The sequence below is a fragment of the Aplidium turbinatum genome, chromosome 14 (genome assembly GCF_918807975.1).
Source record: "Aplidium turbinatum chromosome 14, kaAplTurb1.1, whole genome shotgun sequence".
Taxonomy (NCBI): domain Eukaryota; kingdom Metazoa; phylum Chordata; class Ascidiacea; order Aplousobranchia; family Polyclinidae; genus Aplidium; species Aplidium turbinatum.
This window is the reverse complement of record NC_137485.1, coordinates 15698601-15709287: the sequence shown is the minus strand read 5'-3', so window position 1 is coordinate 15709287 and position 10687 is coordinate 15698601. Positions and strand designations below refer to the sequence as shown.

General features: G+C 36.4%; 2 protein-coding genes across 2 annotated transcripts; both read left to right on the top strand.

Annotated features, from left to right (window-relative positions):
- Positions 1-300: 300 nt before the first annotated feature.
- LOC145782764 (putative phosphoglycerate kinase) lies at positions 301-3248 on the top strand. The gene has a single exon (XM_082594526.1). The coding sequence runs from the start codon at positions 338-340 to the stop codon at positions 1592-1594; it is 1257 nt and encodes a 418-aa protein (XP_082450652.1). The 5' UTR covers positions 301-337; the 3' UTR covers positions 1595-3248.
- On the top strand, positions 3249-8684 carry LOC145782765 (trafficking protein particle complex subunit 6b-like). The gene is made up of 4 exons (XM_082594527.1): positions 3249-3373; positions 4383-4562; positions 5852-5935; positions 6070-8684. Exons 1-4 carry the CDS (start codon positions 3281-3283, stop codon positions 6193-6195), a joined length of 483 nt encoding a protein of 160 aa, XP_082450653.1. The 5' UTR covers positions 3249-3280; the 3' UTR covers positions 6196-8684.
- The last annotated feature ends 2003 nt before the right edge of the window (positions 8685-10687 follow it).

Here is a 10687-nt window from a genome sequence, read left to right as displayed (position 1 = left end):
CGACTTCGGCTTGGTGCTATTTTTTCTCTCGATCTTTTTAGGGTACGAACTGAGGGTACGGATTGTTCAGGGTACAGATTGTTCAGGGTACGAATTAGGTTGCACCCCTCAGTTGTTTCTTGCTAAGTTCACAACTGCTGAGTTGTAGGAGACTCATAGCCTATAACCAGCCCCACAATTTTCCTGAAAGAAGTATGTTGATAAAAGAGGAGAAAAATAGTTTACAAACTTTACACAGTCGACTGGTGTGAATAAAAAGAATTCATGTGTAATTACATAAGTATTTGTAATCACAGAGTTAAAATTTTTGACACAAGAATAGGTTGTAGAAACTACAATGTCATTAAAAAAGCTAAGTATAGATAAACTTGATGTTAAAGGAAAACGGATTCTCATGAGAGTGGACTTCAATGTCCCACTTAAAGATTCTAAGATCACCAACAACCAACGAATTGTTGCAGCTTTACCATCAATAAAGTATTGTCTTGAAAATGGAGCTAAGGCAGTGATACTGATGAGTCATTTGGGACGACCCGATGGTCGAAAACAAGACAAATTTTCTCTCAAACCTGTTGCCGCAGAATTAAAAATTCTGCTGACAACAAACATCATCTTTTTAGAAGATTGTGTAGGACCTGATGTGGAGGCTAAATGTGCAGATCCAATATCTGGTTCTGTTATATTGCTGGAAAATCTCCGCTTCCATGTAGAAGAGGAAGGAAAAGGTGTTGATAGTGAAGGAAAAAAGGTTAAAGCAGATTCTAAAAAAGTTGAAGAATTCCGTCAAAGCCTTTCAAAGTTGGGAGACTTGTATGTCAATGATGCTTTCGGCACAGCTCACAGAGCTCATAGCTCCATGGTTGGAGTACAACTTGGACAAAGGGCTGCTGGTTATCTCATGAAAAAGGAGTTAGATTACTTTGCAAAAGCACTTGAAGACCCTGAAACTCCATTTTTAGCTATCTTGGGTGGTGCTAAAGTTAAAGATAAAATTCAATTGATTAAAAGCATGTTGGACAAAGTTAATGAAATGATAATAGGTGGTGGAATGGCTTTCACCTTTCTGAAAGTGTTAAGCGGAATGAAGATTGGAAATTCACTTTATGATGAAGAAGGAGCTAAAATCATACAAGAATTAATGGATTTGGCCAAGAAAAGAAATGTGCAAATTCATCTTCCTGTTGATTTTGTCACTGCTGATAAGTTTGCTGAAAATGCAAAGGTTGGGGCAGCAACGGTTGAGCAAGGTGTGCCAGATGGATGGTTGGGACTTGACATAGGTCCTGAAAGCTGTAAGCAATTTGCAGCAGTCATTAAGCGTGCAAAAGTGATTGTGTGGAATGGTCCTCCTGGTGTGTTTGAATACGAAAACTTTGCATCAGGAACCAAATCCATATTGGATGAAGTGGTTGATGCAACAACAAATAAGACAACCACTATCATAGGAGGTGGTGACACGGCAACAGCATGTGCAAAGTGGAATGTAGAAGATAAAGTGAGTCATGTTAGCACTGGTGGAGGAGCTAGTTTAGAACTGTTGGAATCAAAAGTTCTTCCTGGTGTTGCAGCATTATCTGACTCTTCTGCCATGTAAATTCGTTTATTCTTCCAAAATGATAAAGCGTGCTTTCATAATAAAGTGTGATTGAACATATGAATCTTTTGCTGTGTTTGTGATTTTGGCTGAATTATAGGCCTACCCGCCCTACATCCGTTTGGAGATCTTCATTATGGAGTAGATATTTTATTATTGTGGTTAAACAGTTATTAGGCTATTGGTGTTCAAATTTTGCAACTGGCATATTATAAATATTTTTAGTCCTTTCAATATTATAATTTTTGACTAAGTCTCAGAATCCATTTAAACTTGCTAGAAACGTGTAGTTTCAGTTTTTTACACATGCCTCACCTTATCACATTAAAAATGTAGCATTAAGCAATCAGTATCGTAAATTGTCTAGTTTTGCACAAGTTTTTGCTGTTTCAAATGAGCGGCTTATACAATATACACTTTATACAGTGAACATGTTTAAGTGAATTTTATTATTATATATATGTATTATTGGTGTATACAATTACAATATTGTTTGATTACAATGGTAATGTCTATATTGATGATACACTTAAAAATGACATGTTCACAGTAGTTTGTCTTTTCTCGTTGCGTCAACTGGGTTGCAAAGCTACCCTGACCCACTACCTGCCCTGAACTTTGAAAAATTAATATCAGATTTGAGACGATGCTAATCTCATGTCATGTATAACTTAAACATTGTAAGTTTGGAATTAAAATATGGAGAATTATTGACTTTAATAACTGATTCCGGTTCCTTTCCATATGGTTTCGTCTCCAAATTAACATTTAATTTTAACAAATTGGCTATAAAATTTGCATGCAATTCATTATTCTAGATAAGGACATGCGAGGTTACACTTTTGGAGTTGTAATAGAGTTAGTGGTGATATATATCTCGCAAGATAGACAGTATATATAGACACGTTTTGGTTTGATGTACGACTCAGTAATAAGGTGTGTTGATGGAATCATCACACAATATTAAGGCAAGAAACACTTAATACAACTAACATGTAGTGATAACTGGTGAGTTGCAAAGGTGGGTTTACATGTTTGCTGAAGACGAGAAAAACAGCAAAAGGTCTGGGGCTTCTCAGAAAATTTAAAAAAATTACATTTAACTTAAGTGCATTCTGAGCATATTTTCAGCTCTAAATTGTAATGAAAAGTTATAATGCAACTTTCTGCAAATAAGATGCCATCATCAAAAGAGCCATATGTATATATGTGGCTCACAAAAAGTTTAATAACGAAGTTTGGTTTTGTCACAAGTTTGTGTTTTGCATTTCTTGAAGTTATACTGCAGTGTAGATTGTTGCATGTGCTTTGCTTACTGCATTTTGTCGACAGTTATGTTTTGAAAAATATAGTTCATTTTACTTCCATATATTATATATACAGTAGATCATTCTCAAAAGTCCAGTTATACTAAGTTCAATCACGTACTAAATCTCATGCATGTGAATTGTGTTGAAAAATAAAAGCCGCTTTGCAAATTAATTGTTACAATTTACTAAATAGCATTTAAAATGCTTTTTCATAATGTAATTTAATAAGTAAGGAATTACTTGCGTTAGTGAGTATGTATTCGAGTGTTGTAAAAGAGCATTGTGCACCACAAAGTATTGACTGCAAGGCGTATTTTGCAAAAAGATGTTTTGCATTTACACAGCGTTAACATAGTTAGCTTGATGACTGATTATCATGTCCATTCATGACGACGCACCAAATGTTTTGTTTGAACTTCTCCACAGCGAGTTAGTTGCATATGTGTCCTCTTCGTGCGATGACAACAAGGTAAAGTATCGTTTGTAGATTTCTTTTACATTGACTGACTAGCGTTTCACAGTCATACTGTATTATATAGCTTTGGTATTTTAAATAGTTTTTTACTTCACAGTGTAGATTCAAACGATCTGTTATAGCCTGATGCTGCGGGTTCTTTTTGGCAATATCAAATTACTGTACACTAGCTTTCGGAACACAGTTCCCTAGTCATGTGCTATGACGAATGGTGTTGAAGTCAGTGAGTGGTTTTTTAAAATGGTTCTTTGCATGCTGTGTTCGTTGCATGCTGTACATATTGCCAAAAAAAGAACCCGCAGCATCAGGCTATAACAGATCGTTTGAATCCACACTGTGAAGTAAGCAACGATCATGCTGCTAAAAGCGAAACTCATTCAATTAAATAGTTTTGTTTTAAATAGTTTTGATATCAAAACTATTTATAAATTGAATCCACTGCATGGTGCTGGTCAGTCATAACTTGCACTGTAAGGTCCAAAGCTTCTGACAATGGAGCTGTTTGCCAGAACTACTCCTATGACACATCAATTGTCTTAATTTTCTTGCAATGCAGCAACAAAACATTTATTTGCGCAAAGAAAAAAAATCAGTAATTCTCGATCTTCCAAATACAATCACTGACGTCCCGCAAAACCATCACAGAGTGCTTGGGAGCAAGTCTTTTAGGTGCAGACAGTTAGGCGCCGGTCAAATAGGCGCGCACACTATGCCGTCTGGACATTTAGGTGCGTAGCACTGTGGCACCCGTTCATTTAAGTGCTATTCCTAGTAAAGTCTGCAGACTGTTTCAGCTTGGCAGGTAGGGCAATGCTTAAAAGACGTGGACCCGAGTGCTTTGCAGATTGTTACTGTTAAAATTAAATATTTCTGTAATTGGCTACTTGGTGCAGACGCATGCGTCACCAGGACACGAAAATAAAGTTTACACTGCCATCAAATCTAAGACTTTAGTTTTTCTATTTCATAAATGTAATTTAATCCATTACTTTATTGAAATCAGAACAAGTGTGTATCCCGGCTTGAGGCACACGGCTACAGAATTGGTCAAAGTTTAGGAGAACAACTGACAAAAGATTCAGGCCGATTCAAAGATGATTTGGAAATCATGAAGTTTATTTGTAGAGATTTTTGGACAGCTTTGTTTCAAAAACAAGTGGATAACTTAAGAACAAATCATCAGGTATTATATTTTTCTAGGTAATTTATAGACATGATTGAACTAACCGGTAGATTTGGCGTAAAAACATGCTGTTGGAAACACGGAGTGCGACAGTCTTTTGTACTCCTCGATACTTCTTAACAGACGAAAGTTTATACTGTAGTTGAATATGATTCAGTTTCATCAAATTGATAAACGTTTTTCAAGGGGATGTTGGGACTGGGGATTTGTAAAGTCATTTAAGCGCCGATCGAACGAAAATGGAAGACGTCATACAGCCATAATCGAGTTTCACCATCATCAGTGGTGAATATCCATGTGTTTTGAGGTGCGTCTTGATGTATGTCTTGTGGTGCGATATCCATGTGTGTCCTCAAGACACATAGATATTAGGGTGGAGTGAAAAAAAATTTTTTTTTCAAATCAAAAAATCAGATTAACCAAAAGTGGCGTATGGACCTAAAATCAACTTCTGAAAAGGTTTTGGGTTTGTACCACCTACACCCAGGTGGCCCATAATTTTTAAAGGTCATCCAAGGGTTAAATTTCATGAAAATCCCATAACTTGGAAACCGGTTAAGCTAGAATGTTAGTTTTTGGCTTAAAATTTCCAGAAGGTCCATGTTTATATATGCTCTAATGCAACTTTTGTCTCTATTTTAACTACATAAGCTAAAAAAAATAAAAAATGACATTTTAGTTTTAGTTCAAACTAAAATGTTAATTTATTAGAGACAAAGGACATTTTAGTTTTTAAACTAAAATGTCATTTATTATTATTATCAGCTTATATAGTTAAAATAGAGACAAAAGTTGCATTAGAGCATATATAAACATGGACCTTCTGGAAATTTTAAGCCAAAAACTAACATTCTAGCTTAACCGGTTTCCAAGTTATGGGATTTTTATGAAATTTGACCCTCGGATGACCTTTAAAAATATAGGTGGCACAAACCCAAAACCTTTTCAGAAGTTGATTTTAGGTCCATACGCCACTTTGGGTTAATCTGATTTTTTGATTTGAAAAAAAAAATTTTTTTCACTCCACCCTAATAGATATGCACCAATGATGATCCCAAGCAAGGGTGAAACTCGAGCATGGCGTCTTTCATTTTTGTTCGATCTTGGCGTTAATAAAAGTTTTGTGTGTGATTTGTATGCTCACATGTAGATTTTAGGATTTACATGTTGACCATAATTTTGTATTGTGAGGCAGACTACATCATTGTACGAAAGCACAACAATTTAACTTTATCTAATGAAACCTTTTTGCATTTTGATATGCCTTTCAAATATGCCATTGTTTTCAGGGCGTTTTTGTGTTGCAAGACAATAACTTCAAGCTGTTGCAGCATTTGTCAGCTGGAAAACAAAACCTAGACAGTGCACCAAGGGTAAGTACAACCTTCAACCAAGCTGATTTCTTTTTTATTAAACTTGCGATAAAGCGTTTATATCTTTAAGTAATAACCAAAATGATCTGTCTTATGGTTGTGTCAAATTTTCGCTTATGAACGTGTTTTTTCAGTTTTTAGCGGTTTCTTGTGGTTTCGTCAGAGGAGCTCTGGACAACCTTGGGATAAACAGTGTTGTCACTGCTGAAGTAATCAGCATGCCAGCTGCTAAGTTTCAAATCATGATACAAAGAAGCTGACGGATTGAAGTGGCGGCGTTCCGCCTCTGATATCAAGAAGCATAAATCCCAGTCCCAAAGAGGTCAAAACACAATCGGAAAGGCGGCTTCGAATCAAAACTGAAGCCTTGAAACTTATGCAGTTCTATTTGAACATTGCGTGAATGCTGGATACAGTGAAATGCAGACGATTGTAGTAAATTTCAGGTCAGCTTCTAATTGTCACGCTTTCTTTCTATCTCTTACCAGGAAAAAGACTTGGAAAGGTTCAATGACGTAGTTTAATGGGTCAAACCGAAAAGCAGTCAATTAAATGTCGAATAATTCTACTAGTGAAATGATAATCTGACTTCTTGAAGAACTTTAACGAACGGCTTCTCAAATAACTCTAATTTCTGCATCAACTACCAATCCACAACTCATAGCACAACTCTCATAATCAACTCATAATAATCACCATAATAATAATCTCAGAAATAATCAGAATAAACATTACACAAACTACACCACTATTTATAGTTGGCTGTTCAGTCCAGTAACTTCGAGAAGGTTACATCATAAAGAACCATCGTTCGGTCACGTAGCATTTAAATGTAAACAACAGAAGTCTTTAGAATGTCACGTGGGGCCGAAGGTTGTAGAAAACACGTTACATAATACAGATTTCGTCATCAGAGGTTACTTTAGGTCAATACCCGATAATAACATACCGCTCAAGAATTCCATAATGAAAACAGCACATTCTGTCAAGACGCAAAGCAGCCCGACGCGAGGCTTTGCACATTGATTGTGACACTAATCATTGTTCTCCATCAACTATTGATATCATCACAGTGAACTGTGCCGTTCAACTTCACTTGATTTGAGGATCTATTTTCTACTCTTGAATCTTTTTTGATTATTGAAGTAAAATGAACCGTCTTTTGAAGAGTTAAATTCTAAATACATAGTGATATGTTGTGGACTATATTTTGTAATAAGATGGAAGCAACAGCGTTTAGTGTCGTTTTGGTATGCGCTAATACTTGGCCTACTTATTTTAACCTGTTGCAATGGTATTGTGCTTGCCCAGGCGGTGCCAAACCGCAGTCGCGTTGCGCAATTGAAAACGTTTATACGCACGACCCTCGTTTGTTACAACATAGTGCAGGGACTACTGCGTCTAAGTCCCCTCAGAAACAGATCGTGCTGACTTTGCAAACCAAACTATTCGACGCTGTCAATAGAGCGGAAGGATATTTATCAAGCTTTTTGTATTATCTCAACGATGGCATCGCAAGGCCACGATAGTAAATTAACTTTATTTTAATGTGCTCGTCTCAACAAGCACCTCTGGTACTTTCACTAAGTTTTTACTTCCCGCAACAGCCATTTGATTCACCGTGTTTTTTTTACACGTTATTGCGTGTGCGTTGTGTGTGCACTCTTAAAATTTCTGCGTGTGCTTTAAAAGTTTAGTAAATTTGTCTCATTCCTGTCCAGCCTCTATATTTCTGATTCGATTGCACACGTCATTAGTAATCACGTCATGAAAGTTTTGATATAGTTTATTTACTATAGTACTGCAATTCATTTTCACATTCTTGTTCTCAATTGCGTTGTCATGTGTAGTTTTGTGTGATGTGACTCATGTCATTGTTTATTTATACCTTTAATTCAGTATGTAGTCATTAAGATATTCGGTTATGTATTCTGACTTTTTGACCTCTAACTACTGTATTGTGCAACGATCTGTGACTCCAGGATGGGTGGAAATCACTAATTGGAAATAAAGTGTCTTAATGTTTTGAGGCTTAAGATGACATACTTTCTAGCGTTTTATTTCGGACATGTTTTCCTTTCATCTACTCTATTTGGGTTTCAGAAATATTTTCCACCAGGAAGTTGTTTAGATATCATGCTCTCTGTGGTATTTCAGATTAAATGTGTAGCGTGGGGATTAGGAAAAAATATTTGCGAAGTATGGCATATGAGCTTCCACTTTGAATTGATATGTTGCAAAAATGGTGAACGACAGTGAAACTTTACAAATTGAAGTCTACGTTGAATTCAGGTGGATGCTAATTCTCTTCAATTCTGTTTAAATTCCTTATTTCACCACCTCATCCTTATGGAAGTCACCAGTTTCATGTATTGTCAAATGATGTTTCTGTTAGACCACTTTTTCCGAAGTGCATTTTGTGATGGGTTTGCAGACCAATTTTCATTATGCTACAATCATGGCGAACTTTATACACAGGTCCATGACGTGCTTGGAAAATTCGTCTGAATGGCAGGCCAATCTGTTATCTAAAATCGTTGGTAGGCTATAAGTTGATTGTTTATTAACTAATACTCAAACTTAGTCTATGTGTATATTTTGATTTACAGTTGCGCTATTGTTACCTTGCAAATGATGGACTAGATTTCAGCACTTGTGCTTGAAATCCCAAAAGCGTCTATCAACTCTGTTAATTTGGAAAAATTTAGCATTTTTAGTGATTTGAGCTTCAGTGATTACACTTTGGCAATTTGAATTCTCAAAGCTATCATTTTAAAGGGATAAAGTAACTTTAGCTTAAAGTTCAAAATCGAAAATACGTCGGCCTTCAGTTCGCACGTAGTCTAGACCTTACGGCTTGCAATTATGGTTTCTATGGCTATGGTTGCAATCATGGGCTTTATCCAAGTGGGGGGGAGGGGTGATCACCCACCCACTCATTGGAGTCAAGTTGAAATGACTATGACGATTTTAGCCTACTGTCCAAAATTCACCTCCTCGAAGTCTAAAAGTGGATAGAGCCCCTGGTTGCAATTATACGAAAACGTTCCAACAATGCTAAGCAGCACAACTTTTTAGTTATTTTATTTCCATCCGCATAGTTTTAGCAACATAGCCTAACAAAATGAAGAATGTTTTCTATTTAAGGTTCTGCTACTTATAGACTGACGCACTACGGTACTACATGCAGCATATTGTGATTGAAAAACTACATGTATCACGGAAACTGTTGCGATCCCAAGATGCTGTGATTTAAAAACAACATAGCCTAGGCTTAGCCTACAACACTCAAGATATTGCGATTGAAGAATAACATACGGTATAGCAATTAAAGATACTGTATTAGGGTTTACTTTGTAAAGGACATACAACACAGACATTGCGAGTGAAAAACATCATACAACACTCATGATATTGCGATTTTAAAATAGTCATACAACACTTAAGATATTGCGGTTTATAAAGAGCATGCAACAACCAAGATATTGTGATTGAGAAACAATAAATAAGCTAAATTTGTCTTTGCAGCTAGAAGAGCTAATTGGATTAACAGATCATGGCTGAGATCAGCAGATCTAGTATTATATATTTAATATTTTGAAGTGTTTCTCCAAGTTGCAAAGTGACCGGACATCTGCACACTGCAGCCTTGTGAGTCTCAGTATTTGATGCTATGAATATAAGTTACCGCAGGGGAAGGCGGGGCAAAACAGAGATTTTTTTTTTTAAAACGACGAATAAAACTAAATCAGAAATTTTTTTTCTTAATCTTCTAAAACTACCGTAGGCCTACTTGAATGAATACATCACACAAAAAACGGAAACCTTCCCGCCACACCTGGCGACCAAGAGGTTGAAATAGTTTTCAATTTCACAGCTCTTTGTTATGAAAACTTGTCCACTTAAATGTGATAATATAGTGCAGGCCCTGAGGGGAATCTTAAGGCTAAACGTGTTACACGTTGTTTTTTTGCAGTTGATCAACCCAACTTTGATTTTAGTGGGTGCCGCAACTTTTTGGGTCAAGAGATCACCCCCAAATCGGGGATTTCCCCAGAAATCACGTTTCAGCTCTTTTTACGGCATTTTTGTGTAATTAGCCTACATATTTGATTTTTGTAAGTAGAACTCGGTTAATCCGGATTCGGTTAATCCGGATCTTCGCCTAATCCGGATGAAGCTGGAAGTACAAATGAGTCAGGTTAGATAGAACCGTCATCGGTTAATCCGGATCTTCGCCTAATCCGAATGGAATCGCCGGTCAAATCGAATCCGGATTAACCGAGTTCTAAGTACAAATGAGTCAGGTTAGATAGAACCGTCATCGGTTAATCCGGATCTTCGCCTAATCCGAATGGAATCGCCGGTCAAATCGAATCCGGATTAACCGAGTTCTACTGTATTTTAACTTAAAAGCAGGTACAAATAAGTGAGACAAAATAAACACAAAATAATTTGACTGATGACGTCATTATGAGGTCATCACATATATTCTTTTGCTTTTTTAACCTATTTTGGTCGTTTGCTGTTGGTTTTAGTTGGAGTACCGGTTACTAAAACCATTTCACAATTCCTAAAAGTACTTTCGTCATGATTGCATCTTTTATGACGTCAGCATTACATTATTAAAACTAGACAACGTGAAATTCAGGAACCAAGGGTATAAGTTTATTCAAAAAAAAGCGATCAAATGCTCTCATTATAAGTTTTGCTATTACTTAAAATTTTACAATTGCAAGCAATAACAATAAT

Excerpts from the sequence above, each read along its gene's own strand:
- LOC145782764 (XM_082594526.1), top strand. The coding sequence starts at position 338 with ATGTCATTAAAAAAGCTAAGTATAGATAAACTTGATGTTAAAGGAAAA.
- LOC145782765 (XM_082594527.1), top strand. The coding sequence starts at position 3,281 with ATGTCCATTCATGACGACGCACCAAATGTTTTGTTTGAACTTCTCCAC. Across the intron at positions 3,374-4,382 it reads CTTCGTGCGATGACAACAAG|AACAAGTGTGTATCCCGGCT; the intron begins GTAAAGTATCGT and ends TATTGAAATCAG. Across the intron at positions 5,936-6,069 it reads ACCTAGACAGTGCACCAAGG|TTTTTAGCGGTTTCTTGTGG; the intron begins GTAAGTACAACC and ends GTGTTTTTTCAG.